At 51.9% G+C, this 20,638-nt stretch overlaps 2 protein-coding genes across 5 annotated transcripts; both read left to right on the top strand.

Annotated features, from left to right (window-relative positions):
• Nucleotides 1–52: 52 nt before the first annotated feature.
• On the top strand, nt 53–10,200 carry Rab4b (RAB4B, member RAS oncogene family). Of its 3 annotated transcripts, none has more exons than XM_027941423.3 (8): nt 55–211; nt 2,094–2,174; nt 2,408–2,522; nt 4,021–4,083; nt 4,180–4,334; nt 6,001–6,096; nt 6,185–6,315; nt 6,578–6,699. In XM_027941423.3, exons 1-7 carry the CDS (start codon nt 196–198, stop codon nt 6,298–6,300), a joined length of 642 nt encoding a protein of 213 aa, XP_027797224.1. In that variant the 5' UTR covers nt 55–195; the 3' UTR covers nt 6,301–6,315; nt 6,578–6,699. The 3 variants fall into 3 exon arrangements, with proteins under 3 accessions (XP_071461204.1, XP_027797224.1, XP_027797223.1); XM_027941422.2 differs by lacking the exon at nt 6,578–6,699 and adding an exon at nt 9,816–10,200 and having other exon boundaries at nt 56–211; XM_071605103.1 differs by lacking the exons at nt 4,021–4,083; nt 6,578–6,699 and adding an exon at nt 9,816–10,200 and having other exon boundaries at nt 53–211.
• Nucleotides 10,201–11,670: 1,470 nt separating this feature from the next.
• On the top strand, nt 11,671–20,634 carry Egln2 (egl-9 family hypoxia inducible factor 2). 2 transcript variants are annotated; one of them, XM_027941377.2, is made up of 6 exons: nt 11,671–11,759; nt 12,730–13,808; nt 18,422–18,541; nt 18,957–19,093; nt 19,309–19,376; nt 20,026–20,634. In XM_027941377.2, exons 2-6 carry the CDS (start codon nt 12,960–12,962, stop codon nt 20,079–20,081), a joined length of 1,230 nt encoding a protein of 409 aa, XP_027797178.2. In that variant the 5' UTR covers nt 11,671–11,759; nt 12,730–12,959; the 3' UTR covers nt 20,082–20,634. The 2 variants fall into 2 exon arrangements, with proteins under 2 accessions (XP_027797178.2, XP_027797179.2); XM_027941378.3 differs by lacking the exon at nt 11,671–11,759 and having other exon boundaries at nt 12,018–13,808.
• The last annotated feature ends 4 nt before the right edge of the window (nt 20,635–20,638 follow it).

The following is a 20,638-nucleotide window of genomic DNA, read 5'->3' as shown; positions in this document are numbered from 1 at the left end:
TTGGAAAGCGTGGCCTGGTATCCCGCAGCTCTAGCGGGTCGCCCCGGAGCGGGCGGGGGGTGGAGGCGGAAGTGGCGGCGCCGGGTCCGGGAGTAGGAAGGAGCCGGGGCTGCAGCCGGAGTGGAGCGGCTGCCAGCCGAGGAGCAGGCGCGGCCGCGGCGCCATATTGCGGCCCTCAGCGGCCGCGACCAAGTCATGGCCGAGACCTACGGTGAGGGTGGTGGGCCGAAGCTGGGGTCTGGGGTCTGGGCCCAAAGAGGATGCGGCCTGTGGGAATGGGGCGGGGCCTTATGTACCTGGGGGCGGGGTCTGCCTCTATGGGGGCAGGGCCTAAGTGGATGCTGGGAGGGGTTTCGTGGGTCTAGGGCTGAGCTTAATCGATTTGGGTGGAGCCTGAGGGTCTGGTGCGTGCGTTAAATAGATACGGGACGGGATTCGAGAGAGCGGGTCTCTCTCGAATGGGTTCTGGGTTGGCCTTGAGGGAAGAGGTGGGCCTTCATGTATTGGGGCGGAGCCTGAGTGAGTGGGGCGGGGCTAACCGTGACTGGCAGGGGTCGTGCTCTACTGGTTAGAGGGAACACTGAAGAGCAAGATGCTCTGAACTGTGAGGCTGAACTGGTTTGAGAGGTCCGGAATGGATTGGGATGCGTTATCCCTAAGTTAGGGTTGGAATGTAATGGCAAAGGATCGGGTTTAAGCTTGAGATTAGGGGCCAGGATTCTGGGAGAGAATGGGAAAAAGAGGTTGGGAATTGAAAAATCAGTATGAGTGTACAATACCAGGTGGTTGAGGGAAAAGGGGCTATAGAAAGCTTTGGATTAGGATTCAGAGAGAGCTGCATTGTTAGAACATCCACAAAAGCAGAGTTATCAAATGCAAAAATTCAGAAGTGGGAACCAGCTTGTCATTTTGAGGGTATAGACTGAAGGCCAGAGACATGAGTTGAGAGGGTAGGAGGAGGTGAAATCAAGAGAGACACAGATGGCCTATACCTGTAGATCCAGGAAATCATGAAGATGAGGCAGGAGATCACAAATTGGAGGCCAGCCTCAGCAACTTGGTGAGGCCCTAAGCAACTTAGCAAGACCATGTCTCAAAAAAAAAAAAAAAAAAAAGGCTGGGGCTATAACTCAGAGGTAAAGTGCTATTGGGTTTAATTCCGAGTGCCAACCAAAAAGGAGGGACCGAGGCTAGATTTCCCTTGATTAGACGAATTTCAAGAGGAATTAGCAATGTAATAGCAAATATCTTAGACTCTGGAGATCTTTGGCCAGGGTTTCAGTCTCAATTCTGTCCTAGATGTGTGATCTTGGGCAAGTCAGATAACCTCTTTGGACTCAGTTACCACATCTGGAAAACAGGGATAATTATTAGTATACCTCTCTCCTAGAGTTTTCTCAAAGATTAAGTGAGCTGGTAATATAAAAATCTTTAGAACTGTGCCTATGGTAAACTCTATAAAGAATAATCTTGGGCCAGGCATGGGATGCAGTCCTAGCAACTTGGGAGGCTGAGGCAGGAGGATTGCAAGTTTGAGGTCAACCTCAGCAATTGAGTAAGAACCTGATTAAATTAGTGAGAACCTGTCTCAAAAAAATAAAAAGGGAGGCTGGGGTTGTGGCTCAGTGGTAGAGCACTTACCTAGCATGTGCAAGGCACTGGGTTCAATCCTCAGAACTCCATAAAAATAAATAAATAAATAAAGGTATTGTGACCAACTATAACTAAAATATATGTATAATATATATTTATATATATATGTATATGTATATATATAAAGGGTTGGAGATGTGGCTCAGTGGTAAAATCCCTGGGTTTAATCCCCAGTAACAATAACAACAAAAAAAGATAATCTTCTTGGACTGGGGGTGTGGGTCAGTGGTAGAGTACTTGCTTAGCATGTGCAAGGCCCTGGGTACTATCCCCACCTCACAGAAAGCACCCCAAAAGATAAAAAACAGGTGATCTGTTACAATTGTTGTCTATGCTTCTGTTTCTGTGTCTGTTTCTTTCTAACTCTTCTCAATTTCTCCCTTTTTCTCTTTATCTTTCTCTTCCTGTGGGTATCCTTGATTTTGACTCCATCTGCTCAGACTTCCTCTTCAAATTCCTGGTGATCGGCAGTGCAGGAACTGGCAAATCATGTCTCCTTCATCAGTTCATTGAGAATAAGTGTGAGTTTCCGGCAGTGGTATTAGCAGCACTGAGCTGTGGGTAGGTGGGCAGCTGATGGGTTGGGCATGATTGGCCATAGATCCAACTCCATTGCTGGGCCTTGCCTTGGTGTGCTGTTTGCTAGATTCACAGTCACCCCAGCAATGAGAATGGGTTTGTAGAGACAAGAGGCCTTGGAGGATAGGGGATCCTCTGAGCCTCTGCATGCCTCCTCTCTCCTTCCCATTCCCAGTCAAACAGGACTCCAACCACACAATCGGTGTGGAGTTTGGATCCCGGGTGGTCAACGTGGGTGGGAAGACTGTGAAGCTACAGATTTGGGACACTGCTGGCCAGGAGCGGTTTCGGTAGGTGGGCCGGGCTTCCAAGGAGGGAGGGAGGGGAGGAGGGGGAGAGAGAGGTGTATGCACTCCAAGACACAGTAATAGGAGTAAAAAGACGCTGAGAAGGCAAGGCAGAGGAGAGAGCTTGCATAAGGTCCTGGGTTCCATCCACAGCACCACAAGAAAGGGAAGGAATGGGAAGGGAAGAGAAAGGAAGGGAAAAAAAGAAAGGAAGACTTGAGGTTGAGGAGTAGAGTTTGAGAGACCCTAAAACAGAAATAGAAGCAGAAGCATGAAAGAGAGACACATTCAGAAAAGAAAGGCAAGAGAAAGGGAGACTGAGAAAGATGCAGATGAAAAGAATGATAAAGCAGGTAAGGAGATGCAAAGAGAAACAGGTCAGAGTGGGAGAAGGACAGGGAGGGTGGACAGTTGTAGCCAGGAGGATGGAGAAATGGACGTCTAGGGGAGAGGGAGATAGATGAGTAGGTCTTCAGAAAAATGTCTGTAGAAAAGTTGATAGACATAGAAATTCTGAGAGTCTGAGAAACAGACAGGGCAGAGAGAGAAACAAGGAGTTCAGTCCATGGAGAACATGCTCTCTCGGCAACACTTAATAGGTGCTGAGTGTTGACAGACCGCATGAGCTGCGGAGAGCCCAGAGACAGAGATGGGGAAGGAGAAACAGGTGTGTGATATGGGTTGGACTTACAGTAAGTGCTCAATAAATGTTGTGGAATGATTGCCTGAGTTGCAGAGGGATCCAGATTGATGAGACAGGGCAATAAAGTTGGCCATGGCTGGGGATGTGGCTCAGTGGTAGAGCGCTTGCCTAGCATGTGTGAGGCACTGGGTTTGATTCTCAGCACCACATATAAGCAATTAAATAAATAAATAAAGGTCCATCAATAACTAATAAAAAAAAAAAAAAAAAAAGAAAAGAGTTGGCCATGCTGGGAAGGAGGCCTCCATCAGACACAGAAGAGGGACAAGTAGATATTGCATCGCACTGGGTAGGGCTGGGTAGAGGGGAGATGCTCAGAAAATGCTGAATGAATGAAGGCGAAGGCAAAAATAAGTATGAGAGCCAGAGTCAGCGAGAGACAGGAGGAAACAGAGTTAAAGGCACATAGCTGGAGTGAAGCTCAGCGGCAGAGTGCTTGCCTAGTGAGGCCCTGAGCCAGATCCCCAGCACTGCAAGGAGAAAAGCTAGACACTACACACGTAAACCATATGCAGAAAAAGAAACAGACCAATGCACAGGTTCAGAAAGACAGGGACACAGAGACAGGGAGAGATCCACAGAAGTAGGTAGACAAAGAGCTGAGTGAGAGAGAAGTTGAAAGAGAGAGAGACAGGCAGACAGACTTCCAGGTAGAGAAATTATCTCCACCAAAGCTAGGTTTGGGGGCTGGGCCATCAGTGAGAGGGTCCTCCGAATCATCAGTCTCTCTGTGCAAAGGGGTGCAGTCTTGGGGCACACCCCAGCCTTGGGGATGACTGGGTCCCCCTGGCCCCACAGGTCGGTGACACGGAGTTATTACCGAGGGGCGGCTGGAGCCCTGCTGGTGTATGACATCACAAGGTGGGTGTGGGCTACTCAGCATGAGCAGCGTGGTTGGGGTGGGACATGGGTGGCCTCTCTCCTGTGCCACCTTCCTTCTCTGTCCCTTCTCCATAGCCGGGAGACATACAATTCACTGGCTGCCTGGCTGACGGATGCCCGCACACTGGCCAGCCCCAACATTGTGGTCATCCTCTGTGGCAACAAGAAGGACCTGGACCCTGAGCGCGAGGTCACTTTCCTGGAGGCTTCCCGCTTTGCCCAGGAGAATGGTGAGGGCTCTGCTGTGGACTGGGTGGGGGAGGAGGGACGGGATTGGTCACTGTGGCCCGTGTGTCTCCTAGCTGTCAATGGCTGTGCCCTATAGGTGGAGGTTCAGAGGTCTGGGTTCAAATGTGAGTGTTGGGCTGTGTGATCACTCTGGTCCTCAACTTCCTCAGCTGTAAAGTGCAGTCAAAATGTTTCTGTCTCACGTGTGCTGGGTAAGGAGGCCACCACCGTGGAAAGCCCTCAGTATACTTTGGCAGAGTGGGTGCTAGACGAACGTTGGCTGCTGGGACATTTCCACCACGTGGGAGGCAGCTCATGGTACTTACTGGTTTAAGGTAGAGATTGCACCAGTGACTTGGGAGTCTGAGGCAGGAGAGTCACAAGTTCAAGGCCAGCCTGGGCAACTTAGTGAGACCCTGTCTCGAAATAAAAAGGACAGGTACTCAGTGGTAGAGCAATCTTGGATTTAATCGCCAGTAACACTAAATAAATAAGTAAATAGAATAAAAATAAGGTAGAGATTGTAAACTTATGTGGCCTATGGACAGATGCATTTTGTAAATAAGGGAGATGGGCTGGGATGAACCCCAGAGGAAGAGGCACTGGTGCTGAGGGGAATGGAGAGGACTGACAGGCCCAATCAGAAGGTTTGCACGGATCACTGGATGTGATGGCGCGTCACTGTAATCCCAGCGCTTTGCTGGGGGGTGGCTAAGGCAGGAGGATCAAGGCCAGCCTCAGAAACTTAGTGAGATACTGTCTCTAAATAGAATGACATGTATCTGTGTGCTAAAGTGCCTCTGGGTTCAATCCCTAGTAACAAACAAAAAAAAAAAGATCTGCAAGTATAAATTCATTTTTCTGGCCAGATCAAACATATCTGCTGGCTTGGGATCTGCCCATGTTCCCCTATTTTGTGACCTCCAGATTTAGAAGAGATTTTGCCATCAGAGATAGATACTGTTTGCATCCTGGCTGTTACTTCCCCACTGTGAGGTCTTGTGATGTAGGTAATAGGTAGACTCCTAGTGGGCCCAGGCTGGGCTGGATGGTGCTGAGGACACAGGAAGTCACCTTAGGTCTGGCCTTCATGGTGCTCACATTGCAGTCTGTGATGGTTAGGGGATAGACCCATTTGTAGACAGTGACACTCTAGAGAGGTTGGAGCCAGGGTAGAGAAGGCACAAGAGCCTGTAGGAGCCCAAGAGAGGCACGTGACCCAGGTGGGGAGGTCAGGGAGGTTTTCTGGGAAGGAGCATTGTGAGCTGATTCTGGAAAGAGGAGCTAGAGGGCTACATGGGGAGGAGGCGGTGTTCTCTGCAAGGGGATGCCATGTGCAGAGGCCTGAGATGAGGGTAAGGGTGGGTGGGACGTTTGAAGAACAGATGAGCCAGATGCTGTGGCGCACACCTGTCATCCCAACGGCTTGGTATGGATGAGGCAGGAGGATCGTGAGTTCAAAGGCAGCCTCAGCAACTGTGAGGCACTAAGCAACTCAGTGAGACCCTGTCTCTAAATAAAATACAAAATAGGGCTGGGGATGTGGCTCAGTGGTTGAGTGCCCCTGAGTTCAATCCCTGGTGCCCCCTGACCAAAAAAAAAGAATGGACTGAGAGGCAGTCGGTGGCTGAATGGAGGATGGGGACTGACAGAGGCCCTGCCCCTCAGAGCTAATGTTCCTGGAGACCAGCGCTCTCACAGGCGAGAACGTGGAGGAGGCCTTCCTGAAGTGTGCCCGCACCATCCTCAACAAGATCGACTCAGGTGCGGCCTGGACTGACCCAAGTGGGAGTGGGAAGCAGGGCTCAAAGGTTCCCAAGGGACCAGTCCTGACTTCTCCCCCTGTCCACAGGTGAGCTAGACCCTGAGAGGATGGGCTCAGGCATTCAGTATGGTGATGCTTCTCTCCGCCAGCTGCGGCAGCCTCGGAGTGCCCAGGCCGTGGCCCCTCAACCCTGTGGCTGCTGAGACGTGCAGAGCCAGGTGCGACACTGGGTCTTCGGGAGGCAGGGGTGGTCTCCTGGGAAGAGGGGTGTAGAACAGACACAGAGGCACAAAAAATGTAACAAGAGGAACAGAAAGACGCAAAAGCACAGGAGCTAAAGGAGCCATCTTCTCGGCTTCAAGAAACCCACCTGTCTTCTCCAGCCCCAGCCCTCTGCCAGCCCTCAACCCTGGACCTGACCCTCCTGTTCATTGTTCTCACCTATGTATTGAGCACATACTGTATTTGGGTCCTTTTTAGGGCTCTGGAGAGACAGCAGTGGGTAAAAACAGACAAAAATCCCCAGCCTCATGGAGCCCTCATTCTCTTGGGAGGAGATGGACAAGAAACAAGATATATAAATATTTTATTCAGCTTTTTCACTGTTGTGACTAAAAGACCTGACTAGAACAATCATACAAGAGGAAAAGTTTATTTGGGGGCTCACATTTTCAGAGGTCTCAATCGATAGACAGTAGGCTCCATTCCTTAGGGCTCAAGGTGAGGCTGAACATCATGGCGGAAGAGTGTGATGGAGGGAAGCAGCTCACTGATGATCAGGCATCAGCAGAGAGATAGACTCCACTTGCCAGATATAACTATATATCCCAAAGGCATGCTCCCAGTGACCCACCTCCTCCAGCCACAACCTCCCTGTCTTCAGTTACCACTTACTTAAAACCATTAGGATTAATTCACTGATTAGGTTAAGGCTCTCATAACCCAGCATTTCTCCTCTAAACCTTCTTGCGTTGTCTCATCCATGAGCTTTTTGGGGATACCTTACATCCAAATCATAACATTAAGTAAATTATATAATAGGGCCATAAGAGCTATGGAGGAACTGTGAGTCGGGTAAAGTGGACAGAGTGGATACACTTCTAAACAACAATGAGGGACACCTTACCAAGAAGGTGACATTGGAGCCAAAACCGGAAGGACGGAGGGAGAGGGTCCTGTGGGCATCTGAACCAAGAATGTTCTCAGCAGAGAGAACAGCAAATGCAAAAGCCCTAGCATGGGTGAGGAAGACCGAGGAAGCCAGTGTGGCTGGAATGGAGAGTGTGTGTATATTGTGGGAACAGCCAGAGATGAGAAGGGAGCTGATCAGTTGGTGCCTGTGGCCCTGGGGAGGACTCTTAACTCATACTGGGGGTGGGATGGGAGCCACAGGAAGCTTCTGAGCAGAGCAGGGACTGGAGCCGATTCATAGATTCACAGGGTCACTCTGGCTGCAGGTAGGGAAGGGCACAGACATCATTGAGGGGGCTGGGCTGCTGCTAATCTGAGGTAAGAGTGGATGGTGGACAGGTTGTTGAGAAGTAGATAGGTTCTTTTTCCTTGCTAGTCTTCTCCAGTCTTGTCTCCACCCACCTCCTTTTCTCTTTCTCTTTTTGGTTACGAGATTGAGCCCAGCACCTCGTGCATTCTAGGCAAGTGCTCTACCACTAAGCTGTATCCCTATATCCATCCCCAACCCTTTATTTTACTTTGAGCCAGAGTCTTGCTGAGTGCCCCAGGCTGGACTTGAATTCATGATCCTCCTTCCTCAGCCTCCTGAATCACTGGGATTACAGTCAGTGAGATTACAGGCACAGACCGCCATGCCCAGCTTGTCCCCTCTTGATGCAGCCATTGGGTCTTTCTGAAACACAATTTGTTTCCTGTTCCTCCCTGTTTAAAACTACCCATTTCTCCCAGGGTCCATTGGACACACCTGAAGCTGCTCAGCCTGGCATTTGACCCTGTGCAGGAATGGCTCCTGCCAGCCTCCCCAGCCTCACCGTGTTCCTCTCCCCACCCCTTAGCTGCTTCAGCCACATTGAATTCATTTTGTTTCTCTGACTCTTTTTTTCATGCTGTGCCCTTTGCCTGGAACACCACTCCTTCCCTTTTGCCCTGGTGAGCACCTCCCCTCTCAGAAAGCCTTGTTTCATTTTCTATGCTTGATCCAAACTCCTTGACAGGCTTGCAGTACCCTGCAGAGTTTGGTCCTGTCCCCATCTCTGTGGGTATGTGTGTGTCTTGCCAATTCTCCCCTTTGTACTTCATGCCCAGCCCCCTTCCATCTCCAGGGTGGCTGGGGGAAATGTTAGACTTTGGATCTGCTTTTTGTTTTTATTTTTGTGGTATGTGGATGGTATCAGGACCTCACACATGCTAGGTAAGTGCTCTAGCACTAAGCCCCATTTGTAGCCCTTTGAACCCACTTTGAAGGTAGAACCACTTTGTTTCCTGATGGAATGAATATGGAATTTGAGTGAGGGTGGGGGAGGGAGAGACAGAGAGGAGAGACAAGGATGAGATCTTTGGACAGTGCTATCTTATCCTTCCAGGCCTTTACCTGCTGTGCCTGGGCCTCAGTTTCCTTATCTGTAAACTTAGTCCAGGAGTTTGAGAGCAGCCTGGGCAATTAGTAACATAGTAAGACCCTATCTCAAAAAAAAAAAAAAAAAGACTATTTATCATAGGGCTGTTCCTTATTTTTCTTCTTATCCTTCTTAAGGAGTCTGGGCTGTGCAGAGGTGTATGGGAATATATTATTCACCTTGGGGCTTAGCATATTTTCTTTCAGGATTTGCTCTCAGTGGATCAGATGCAATAAGCAATACTTTCACAAACTTTGTTGGCAGCCATTTTATATGTTGATCTAATACAGTCACACCCACATATAAAACTCCAGCTCATGTTTGCCTGCTATCAGTATTTTTTTTAGTTGAGGTTAAACCCACATAACATAAATTTAGGCATTTCAAAGTGTACAGTTCATTGGCATTCAGTACATTCACAAGGTTGAGCAACCACCTCCTCTTGTCTAGTTGCAGAACATGTTCATTATCCTGAAAGGAAACTGCACACCCGTTAAGCAGTCATTCCCCATTCCTTTAGCCCCTGGCAACCACAATCTGCTTTCTGTTCCTATTGATCAGTATTCTTACTTCATATGATGTACTCCTATGTTTTCTACTTTATTTCTATTTGAATAAAAAATAGTAAAGTCCTACCAAATTAATTCCCCCTTACATGCAGTGCTGATATTGGAATCATCTGGAGAGCTTTAAAAGATACCGATTCCCAGGCCTTACCCCAGAGATTCTGAAGTAATTTCAGAATTTCTAGAAGCTGCTAGGTAATGTTATGAACAGCCAAAGCAAAACCCACTAATCTAATATGTCTCTTAGTTTTGGAAACATTAGAATGAGGCCTAAAGCCAGGATGATCAGGGATGTTAAGGGGATACAAATACAGAAATAGGGACATGATATTTAGACACTGAAATGTCCCGTTACAGCTTTCTGATGAAAAAAAACAAGGAGGTACAGGTGTCTTCAGAGAGAGAGAACTCAGAATGACCTGCAGAGGAGAAAGACACCCTTGGTGGGGGAGTGGTATGGGCCACCAGATACAGGTGGGAAGTCAGGAAGATATCCAGGAATGAGAGAGACACAAGCTGGAGAGACCCAGGGCCTCTCTAGATCATCACACCCTTCTCTTACAGCTCACCTGTTCTCCAGGACCAGCCCTGCCCTTCCGGCTGGGGCCTAGACCCAGGCCCCAGGAGGCCGTGCCCCAACTGCCCCAGCCCTGGAGAAGCTGCCCCGCCACCTGTCCTCCTTCCCTGGCCTGGTGGGGCCTGGCTTTGGGGCAAGACTGAGCCACGGGGGAAGGGGGAACCCATACCTGCTGCTGCTTCCTCTGTCTTGGCTAACCTCTGCCCCCCACCCCCCAGCCCCTAACCATACCCCAAGAGCTCCCAAAGCCTGAGACCAGGGCCATTTGGCCCCAACTTCCTGCCTGGCCCTGCTGTTGCGAGTACGTGTTATTTATTACCTGGAGGCCTGTCCCATCCCCATCCTACCCCCATAAAGCATTGTTTACACCTGTGTCTTGGCCTCTGTCATTTTGGGATGTTGGGAAGAGGTCTTGTTGGAAGAATTTTGGGTTGTGATTTTGGGAGCCATGTCTCTGGGTTGGACATGGTGTGGGATACACTGCTTGCACCATGGCTTAGATGTTCCTTGTGGAGGGAGTTTGTCATGGCATACTTTGTGATAGTGCTTGAGCATCACGTGTGTAACACTAATGTTGCTGTGATTGTGATGTGTGAGTGAGTCCTGTGTGGAGGACAGCGTCTTTGGAATGTGTGACACTGTTGCTTGTGAGTATTCTGTATCTTTGGTGATTATATAGGTGAAGTTTGAGAAACCAAGGCCAAGGTAGGGGAATTGGGGCCTATGAGTGCACCCTGGGTGTGTGCCTGGTTTTATATATGAATGCTCGAGGCCTGAAAGTTGGAGGCAGTGACTCACTGTTCTGTTCCTTGCCACATGAAGTCTTGAGTGTGTTTTGGTGTGAATTTAGTTTCTCTTATACACCGTGTGTGTGTATCTGAGGACCGTGGACCTTTGTGCAACCCTGACTCATAAGCATACTTGATATGGGTGTGTATCCCCCCCCCCCCCCCCCCCCCCCCCCCCCCCGGTCCAGATGAATCATTGACACCGTCTTGTGGCCTGCCAAAGAAAGGTGTAGCCCTCTGAGGACAGTGCCAGCTGCTCTCCCACCTAGTCAGCTTTATCCAGCCTCCCTTGCCCCCCCTGGCCCCCTGCCTGAGCTCCCCAGTTGCTCTGCCAGGGCGCTGGCGGAGGGGGGTGGAGCATTCAAATAACCTTATCTGAGTACTCCTCCCGGGAGGTGTGGCCCAATATTATAAAAAAGATGGGCTTGGTTGTACCAATGTCTCCTCTGCATAGCTTTCCCAGATTTCTTTATTCCGACTTTCACAAGTGTTCCGAGAGGGCAGGGCGCAGCGGGTCATGGAAATATACATTTTGCACATCTGTTTTAGTCTACTTAAGGACGTCCCGCACTTTCCCCCTCCGATATAAAAAGTGACTTGCAAATTTACATGCATTTTCCAACTAGCTGCACAGCCATTTCTCAGTATCCCCATTCTTAGGCTGTGAGAAGGAGGTATCTGCCTATGTAAGTGAGTTATGTGCAAGTCGCTGACCAACCCAGCTGCTCCTTTTCCCGCAGTATCTCAGCTGGGAGGGGTGGGCCCTGCCATGTAAATAATTTCATTTGCATGCCCCGCCCATGACTCTGGTTTTAACAAGCACAGAAATGCCCCCTCCCTCATCCCTCCCCTCAGACTGTTACTCCTCCCAGGAGAAAGGGGCGAGGCGGAGAATGCAAATGAGTCTGGCGTCGGCGACCGGCCCACTTTTACTTTCTGGAGAGGGGTGTTCTGGATTTTTTCGCATTGCCCCGCGGAGCTTGCGCCTGCGCACGCACCGTCTCTTTCGCCGGGGCGCGGTCACGTGCCTACCGGGCGAGACGGGGGCGGAGCGTCGCGGGTGGTGGGGGCGGGGTATGGCGCGCTGTGCGGCGCTGGGCGGCTGGCACAAACGGCGGCGCCGGGGTCGGAGGAAAAAGCTCGGTGAGGAGGTCTCCGGAGAGGAACGGAGAGGAAAGGAGAAGGAGCCGGAGCCGGAGTCGGGGCGTCGGCGCGCGCGGGGCTTGGTGTGGGGACGCGCGCCGGACACGCGGTGGCGAGCCCCGGCGACCTGGGGAGGGGGAGGGTGGGTGGGGGAGGAAACGCGCGCCGGGCACGTTGGGTGCCGGCCGTTGTGGGGGGGGGGCGGCGGGGAATGCGTACGGGGTGGGGGAAGGGGAGGGGTACGGGGTCCGAGTGACTTCTAGGCCCTGCTTTCGTCACCCACTGCTCCCCGAAGGGCCTCAGCGCTTGCACCCAAGGGGCTTGGGAGCAGGACTCTTTTTCCTTGTCCTGTCTGTACCCGAGTACAGACATTCTTCTCTGTCCTTGCGACTGTCGCTGTGTGGACCCTCCTTGAGGCTCCCTTCGTCCTGTCTCAGGACCTCCCTTCCGTCTGGGTGTGTGTCCGCCCCCAGCAGGCTTCCTCTTGGGCGCAGGTCGACCCCACCACCTTGTTCTGTCTGGTCGTCTTGGGCCTTCCTTCCCAGTTTCCCTCCGGTCTGTTTTTCTGCCTCCGGACTCCCTCATTTTTTTGCCTGTTGATCCCCTGAACTCTTGAGTTTATCCAGCTCCCCTATTCTGTTTCCGTAGACCCCACATTTTTGTGTCTCTGAAGCTTCCAGGCTTCTACTCCCCCCTCCACCATTCCTATTCTATCCCGGGTCCCCTCCCTCTTCTCTGATTGTGGATGCTCTTCCTCCCCCAAACCTCCCGCTGCTGTCCTCTCTGGGTCATCTACACAGACTCTCTCGCCTCTCACTGTTCTTTTCCCCAACTTGACCTCAGATTGTGGGGGGTCTCTGTAGCCAAGTCTCCTGGCATCTTCATTAATGCCCTCAGCATTTCCACCCCTTCCCCAACCTACCTGCCTCTAACTCGTCTCACCTCCCTTTTTTTCTCCCTTTCTCTCCAGCCACCCTGACGTGTCCCTTCCCAAGCCTCTAGGGACAACAGTGGACTTGGGGACCAGCGAGCACCCCCAGGGCACAAGAGGAGCCTCTGCTGCCTGCCCTGCCTCACCCTGCCCCACACCAGGCCCAGGGGCCCCCATCTGCATCAAGTGGAGGAGGAGGAGGCGGAGGAGGGTGGCACCATGGGCCTGGGCCGTGCCCTCCATGCCCGGGAGATGAAGACATTGCTGCCATGGACAGCCCGTGCCAGCCGCAGCCCCTGAGTCAGGCTCTCCCTCAGTTGCCGGGGTCTGTGTCAGAGCCCTTGGAGCCCAGCCCAGTCAGGATGGGGGTAGAGAGTTACCTGCCCTGTTCTCTGCTACCCTCTTACCACCGTCCAGGAGCGCCTGTTGAGGCCTCGGCAGGGAGTGGGACCTCCAGAGCCACAGCCACCTCCACCACTGCCAGTCCCTTGCAGGAGGGCTTTGGTGGACATGATGGTGGTGAGCTGTGGCCGCTACAGAGTGAAGGTGCTGCGGCGCTGGTCACCAAGGAGTGCCAGCGACTGGCAGCCCAGGGAGCCCGACCTGAGGCCCCAAAACGGAAATGGGCAGAGGATGGTGGGGATGCCCCTTCACCAGGCAAGCGGCCCTGGGCCAGGCAAGAGAACCAGGAGGCAAAGGAGGAGGATGTCAGGGGTTGTGGCAGTGGCAGTGGCAGTGGCAATGGCAGCCGTGAGACAAATGCTAGGATGAGGGAAGAAGCCCTGCCCTCCACACCTGAACGCCTGGCCCTGGACTACATTGTGCCTTGCATGCGGTACTATGGCATCTGCGTCAAGGACAATTTCTTGGGGGCAACACTGGGAGGCCGTGTGCTGGCTGAGGTGGAGGCCCTGAAGTGGGGTGGGCGCCTGCGTGATGGGCAGCTAGTGAGCCAGCGGGCAATCCCACCGCGCAGCATTCGTGGGGACCAGATTGCCTGGGTGGAAGGCCATGAGCCGGGCTGTCGGAGCATCGGTGCCCTGATGTCCCATGTGGATGCTGTAATCCGCCACTGTGCTGGGCGGCTGGGCAGCTACGTCATCAATGGGCGCACCAAGGTAAGGCTAGTTGAGCCTTCTGTGGAGGAACTTGATAGCACTTTTGTTTGTTGAATGCCTAGCGCTGTGGCAATGAGTGGATTTGGACACGGACTTCTGGGGACCCCGTAGGTTTAGGCAGCTACAGCACAAAGGACATACTCATCTGTGGGGAAGACGCTGAGGGGAGGGGTCTCTGCCTTCCCTGTGGGGGCTTGATTTGTGCATTTACCAACCAGAGATCTGACCTAAAGCCACATGGTTCTTGATATTCCAGGAATCCTCCTGGAGGACCCAATGAGAACTGACACTTGCCGACTCGTACCTGTACTTGGGCCGTGTTGGGGTCCCTGGCCCTTAGTGTCTTACTGTGGGGCCACAGACTGAAAATAATCAGTGTAGACAGTCCCATGTTCCTGCCTCTAGCAGTCTCTGTCCTTATCCTTCCTTGTTGTCTTGTCCTCTCATCTGCCCCTTTGCTGGCCTATCTCGTCCATCCTGTCTCCCAGGTGGGAATACCTGAAGATGGAGCTGGAGGGTGGCAGTGGTAAGGTGAACCCTGGCCGAAGAGGGGGCACTGCCTGCCATTCTGACAGGCTACCCTGGGTTGCATTATGCCCTGTGAGCCTGCTGCATTGAGGACTCAGTGCCACTCTAATTCTGTAGATGGCATTGGGTGACTGCATGGTGGCCTCCTGTTACCATCTTTCCCAGCCCTTCCTGCCCTAGTTTCTCTCCTCCATCTCTGTCTTGTGTGTCACTTCATACTTGTCTGTCTCTGGTCTCCTCCCATGACCCTCTGTCCTTATGTGTCTTTTCTTGCTGTAGTATAGTAGTCCTCTCTTTTGGGAGTCTGAGCCTTTTTGAAAGTCTGCCAAAAGCTCCAGACCCTCCCTTAAGAAAAGTGCCCATTTGGTTGGAGTTTGTGGGCAGTTGTCAGGGCCTCATGGGCCCCTAGCTGCCCATTCAAGACCCAGGGGTCAGGATCCCTGTACAGACAATGGTCCATAGGCCTTTCTGGCCTGCTGACGTGATCATTCTCTCCCTGGAAGGGCATGAGGGCCCTGGCCTTGAGTTCAAGGCTTGGTGTTGTTTGGACAAGGTCTATGGGGAGTGCTCGCTACTCAGCACTGGCAAATCCTGGCTGATGGCGCTGACTGTGTTCTGCCCTGTGAGTGGGAGGCTGTGCTCCTTGCGTCTCCTCTCTCCTCTCATGTCCGTCCCTTCTTGGGTTCTTCCTCTGTGGCTTTCCTCTCAGGCTAGAGCTGGCTCAGGGTCCAGGGCTCCCCCGGGGCCCAGGCTTATTTCCTCCCCACCCCAGCTGGAACTTGTCCTACTTCCCTCTCCCTCCCGTTACTTGATAGCTGGAGAGCCAGATCGGCCCCTCCCTGGGCTTGGCTCCTGTGCAGGCCACATCAATGGGGCCTCCTGTCTCAGCAGCTTCACTCTGGTGTCAGCCCTTGGAGGAGGGAAGTCCAGGAGAGCCGAGTGGCCTAGGGTGGGACACTGCTCCAAGCCCCAGTTTACTCAATAGGAAAATCAGGCTAGTCCCCAGGTAGTTTGGGGAAGAAGGTTTGAGGGAACAGGTTGTTTCTCTTTGCCTCTGGAACCCATCTGGATGTGCTTGGGGACAGGACCTCAGCTAGGATTAGGGGGGAGGAAGTTGTTGGACTTTTTAAAGGTTTGGGTGACCCTTATTCCTGTGGAGGTAAGAATAGGCCAAGCTGGTGGGGAAGGAAGGGGAGGAGCCAGCCCAGTGCCTCCAAAGGACCATGTCTGGGCTCCTTTCCCTAGGCTCTGGAGTGAGACTGTGGGGTCCTGAGGTGGGTGGCAATGGGAACATAGATCACCAGTGTGGCTACAGCCAGTAGTAACCTGTTCCTCTGTCATTCCTGAGTAGAATTCCTCTGTCCTACCTTGCCTTCTCTCCTTGGTCCCACTGCTCGGTTGACCTGCAGCTGGGAGAGAGTTGGCTCCTGCTGGCATCACAGGCTACCCAAGGAGACCCTAGGGAAGGTCTAGCTGGCCCCTATTTGCCTATTTAAGAGCAGCTTGGATATGGGACCTGCTGTCATTAGCTGGGTTCGTTGCTTTGGACTTTGTGCGCGTGCATGTGTGTGTGTATCTCTGTGTGTCTGTCTGGTGGTGGTAGGGTTCTTGTCATCAGTAGTCTTTTAACTTTTAGTGTCCTGGCTGAGATTATACCTGCTTGTTCCCTGAGATGGAAGAGCAAGTTTCCTCACCACCACTATGTTGTCCTTGTGGGCAAGGCTTTTCCTCTTGAGAGTAGGATTCAGGGGAGTGCTCCCAGTCAGCAGAACGAGCACTAGGCACCCGGGAGGCAGGCCTGGCCCCAGAGGCCTAATGGGGCTGCTTTTCAGATCAGTACTAGGTAAACAGGAACCTGTGCTGCCTTCACGTTGACAGGAGTGGAATGGACAGTCAGCTAGAGTACTTCAGGTGACTCAATCCAGGTCTTGAATAGCCAGGACCACCAGGGGAAGAGTGCTCCAGTCAGGTGCTATACAGGCTTTGTGATGGGGATGAGGTAGATCTGTTGAGGCTTGGGGCAGATAACGGGGATGACACACAGTTTCGTGGCTGTGGAGGTCACAATTGGGAATTTGTTTTTTCTCAGAATACGGTGGAGAGCTGGGGGAAAGGGTCTCTGACTGCTGTGTGGGGAAGAGGGTATGCTCTGTCCTCCCCCATCCATCCATGTGCAGAACCAGCATGATCTCTGGTTGGATTCCCAAATGGGCAGGCCTTGTCCATCTCTATTCAGTGACTCACTGATTCCAAGCCACCAGGCCATGGCCACAGCCATGTTCTTTCTTGCCAGTGAATGGTCACTCATAGTGTCATACTATCTGCAGGGAGTAAGCAGCACAAAAAGGATTCTCTTTGTGGGCCCAGGGGCCAGGGTTTTCCTGGGGGCCTCTTTTCACTGTGGTACCCCGGTGCTGCCAGAGAGAAGATTGGTTCTCCACTGCTGGGGAGCCTTAGGTGGTGGTATCCCTCCTGGCCTCTTTCCCAGGGCAGCATTTGTGCTAGATCAGGTGCACATGTTTGATAAGAGAGTTTAACATCCACACATATTCCAGATGAGCCCTGGGAATATTTGAGAAGGGGTCCTGGGAGGAAGAAGTGGGATTGAGTTGAACTGGCCTGTTACGGAGTGCTTGGCAAACCTGTTTTGGCAGCAGATGCTGATCTGTTTGATTATGAGTGTTTATCTCAGGGTTGTCCTTCCGGGTGAGGCCTGTAGGTGTAGCTGAGCATTGGTGGGGTGCCCTAGCCAGCAGAGTTGTATCTGGGTGGTGGGGTCAAGACAGATGGTGCTGACCTGGAAGAAGCTGAAGGGTCTTGTTTTAGCTAGTTCTCCCATTTGCTTAAAACCTCCTCCAACTCTCCCAGTGGAATGGGTTTGGGGAGAAGGGGGGGGGGGTAGGGACTTTTTTTTTTTTAAGTGGCATTTCACTCTGTACTCTTTAGTTCTTCCATCATGTGGCCACAGGTGCTGAGTGTCTTCCTAGACATTGGTTATCTTATTCCATTCCCACAACAACCTGTGAAGTCAGCTTCATTCCCAGGCTGTGTAACCTTAGGCAGAGAAGCTAAGTTACCTTCCTGAAGTCCCAGCCTGTGTGGCAGCACTGAGACTTGAACATGGGAATTGGGTCTGCAGCAGTAGTATGACCCTTTCCTTTATATCACACCTACCTCTTAGCTCCCTAGTGACAAAGATCCCAGGATACTGGCTACAGATGGTGAGGCCTCGGCAAGGGGACTAGTAGCCATCAGGCAGAGGAAGCAAGAACTCTGTAGCTAGACCAGTGCCCTCAGTAGCCAAGACCCAGGGCGAGTCTTGTTAGATCTGTGGTCTAGAATTTGCAAAGTTCTGTGTTCGGAGAGATTAATTGTGTTGCTGGAAACAAGGTGTTGATTAACTCCATTTTACAGTTGTACTTGAGGCCCATTCAGATGGTGGGACTCTCCAGGGTCACTTAGCAAATTTGGAATTGGAATTAGGTCTCATTTTTCTTGAGGTTCAAGGTTTTCGTTCCTGTTCAGATATATGAAACGGATCACTTTAGCCAAATTCTTTGTAGTCAAGGGCAGTGGTTCTCAGTGTTGCTGTATGTTAGAATTACCCCCAGGAACTTTTAAAATTGCAGGCCCCATCTTAGACCAAACCATCAAAACTTCTGAAATTAGGGCAACCTGGGCCTCTGTGTCTCAAGGCCTCTGAGGAGATAGCACTTCACAGCAAAGGGTGAGATGCCGTGGCCTAGCGCTGTGAGACTGTGTTTGGGCCCATTTAAAAATGATTAAATTGGTTTTTGCTATATTGAAATGTCTGAGGTAGGGTTAGAATATCTTTAAGAAATTATACCATATTTATTTACTGGACTCCATCTGGGTACCATGTCCTGGGTGTGTGTGTGGTGGGGGAACTGAGGCTTTTGATGGACTTGGGAATGCAGTCTTGGCGGAAATAGAAGAAAGTCCTTGGAGCCCAGTACACTCAAGGAATCCAGGGGAAGATAAGGAGCAGGAATGGCGTGAACAAGGCTGTTTCCCAAGATGTCCTTGCCTAGTCTCAGTAAACCACCTCCCTCCATCTCTGCCAGGCCATGGTGGCGTGTTACCCAGGCAACGGGCTAGGGTACGTGAGGCACGTTGACAATCCCCACGGCGATGGGCGCTGCATCACCTGTATCTATTACCTGAACCAGAACTGGGATGTTAAGGTAGGATGTGGGCGTGGGACTTGCTTTCCACTCCGTTCCACTCCCAGCTCAGATTGTAGCCTTCTATTCCTCTTCTCAGCCTACAGGTGGGGTGGTACAATCTGTGGGCTCTTCCTGGGAAATAGCACCTCCTTCCCTAGCTAACTGTGTGGTGGGAACTCCCCCCCTTTCCGGGAATGGTGCTGTCTGCCCAGCCCCACCCAACCTTGTAGTGAGCTCTCTCCCCCTTTTCCTGTCTTTAGTAGCTTCCTGCCCATCTCCATGGTGATGCAGACTCTGGGCTGTCATTCTTTTTAAGAGCCTGAGTGGTGGGAGTGATAATGTGCTGGCACTACGCCCCCTTGTGGGCACCTGGGTGCAGTGCAAAGCAGAGGCTCCAACTTAGATGAGCCAGCCTGGTCCTCTCCCCCCCCAGGTGCATGGTGGCCTGCTGCAGATCTTTCCTGAGGGCAGGCCTGTGGTAGCCAACATCGAGCCTCTCTTTGATCGGTTGCTCATTTTCTGGTCTGATCGACGGAACCCCCATGAGGTGAAACCAGCCTATGCCACCAGGTATGACTCTTACTTATGGGGATGTGCCTAGTGCTCCACCTGTACTCCCTTTGTGCCAGTCTTCACTGTCTCTCAGAGTGACCAGGGAGTGATGAATTGCCGAGAGAAGTCCTAGGTGGGAATAGAAGCAGGTGGCTCAAAAGGGTGGACTCCAGCGTCACTGGATATGGTGACTGAAATTGAAGAAAACTGATTTCAACTGTCCTGGTCCCCAGGTACGCCATCACTGTCTGGTATTTTGATGCCAAGGAGCGGGCAGCAGCCAAAGACAAGTATCAGCTAGGTATTTGCTTCCTCTTCCCTCATATCCTTCCTGTTCCCTATACCCCCTTGGCCTCAAGCTACCCATATGCCTTCTCAGTTTTTTGCTGCTGGTGGTGATGATGCTCGAGGTGGAACCTATGCTTGGTCACTGAGCTGCATCCCCTGCCCCACTAATTTTGAGTCTTATTTATTTATTTATTTTAATTGTAGTTGGGCACAATACCTTTATTTATTTTTTTTAAAGAGAGAAATTTTTAATATTTTTTTTTAGTTTTCGGCGGACACAATATATTTGTTTGTATGTGGTGCTGAGGATCGAACCCGGGCCGCACGCATGCCAGGCGAGCGCGCTACCTCTTGAGCCACATTCCCAGCCCACAATACCTTTATTTTAATTATTTTATATTTGGTGCTGAGGAGCAGACCCAGGGCCTCGCACGTGTTAGGCAAGCGCTGTACTGCTGAGCCACCACCCCAGCCCAATTTTGAGTCTCTTAAATTTGAGTCCCAACACTCATTCTTCCTCATCTTTCCTTAGCTTGCTTTCCTGGTAACCCCAAAATGTGCCTTATTTCTTCCTGATCCTCTCCCTGTCTTCCAGGGTTTTCCTTGGCCTCTTTGACCCTTCCCTGATGCCTCACATTCTCTTGTCCCCCTGTCACCCTCAGCATCTGGACAGAAAGGTGTTCAAGTACCTGTATCACAGTCAACCACGCCCACCTAGTGGCCGGCCCTGGAGCTGCATGGACCGACAGCTCGCCCGACTTCAGGAGAGCCCGGGCCCCGCGGCAGCCCACAGTCTTAGTGCCTGCTCCTTCCCTGCCACTGCTGCTGCTTCTGGCTTGCCTCTGTCCTGCCGGGCATGGAGGGCTCTGTGCATCGCTGAGGACCAAGAAGGAGGAGTGATCTCTGCTGCTCTTTGAGGAGAGCTGGGGTTATGACCTGGGCAGTGGCCAGTGTTGGGGGCTACCATTACTGAAGCGGAGACCTGTGTCCTGTCCTGTGTGGTCATTACCCTACTGGGTGTAAGAGCTGGGAAGAGGCAGGATTTGGGGTTGAGGTGAGTCATGGCCTCTCGCTGGCAAAGGTTTGGGGAGGTATCCCCAAGTCCCCCATTCCTCCAGCCTGGAATGTGAAGTGACTCCCCAATCCCTTTGGTCATGGCACCTTTTGGACTGGGCTGCCACTGCTTGGGCAGGATAAGGTGCCAAGAGGAGCATGGGTATGGAAGTCCTGACAGCCAAGAAATAAATAAAAATTTACCTCAGAGCTGCAAATGTC

The sequence above is a fragment of the Marmota flaviventris genome, chromosome 18, assembly GCF_047511675.1.
Source record: "Marmota flaviventris isolate mMarFla1 chromosome 18, mMarFla1.hap1, whole genome shotgun sequence".
NCBI lineage: Eukaryota > Metazoa > Chordata > Mammalia > Rodentia > Sciuridae > Marmota > Marmota flaviventris.
The sequence above is the reverse complement of the archived record's forward strand: the minus strand, read 5'-3'. Positions and strand labels throughout refer to the sequence as shown.

Excerpts from the sequence above, each read along its gene's own strand:
- Rab4b (XM_027941422.2), top strand. Across the intron at positions 2,175-2,407 it reads TCAGTTCATTGAGAATAAGT|TCAAACAGGACTCCAACCAC; the intron begins GTGAGTTTCCGG and ends TCCCATTCCCAG. Across the intron at positions 4,335-6,000 it reads CCGCTTTGCCCAGGAGAATG|AGCTAATGTTCCTGGAGACC; the intron begins GTGAGGGCTCTG and ends CCTGCCCCTCAG.
- Egln2 (XM_027941377.2), top strand. The coding sequence starts at position 12,960 with ATGGACAGCCCGTGCCAGCCGCAGCCCCTGAGTCAGGCTCTCCCTCAG. Across the intron at positions 19,094-19,308 it reads AAACCAGCCTATGCCACCAG|GTACGCCATCACTGTCTGGT; the intron begins GTATGACTCTTA and ends CCTGGTCCCCAG. Across the intron at positions 19,377-20,025 it reads CAAAGACAAGTATCAGCTAG|CATCTGGACAGAAAGGTGTT; the intron begins GTATTTGCTTCC and ends TGTCACCCTCAG.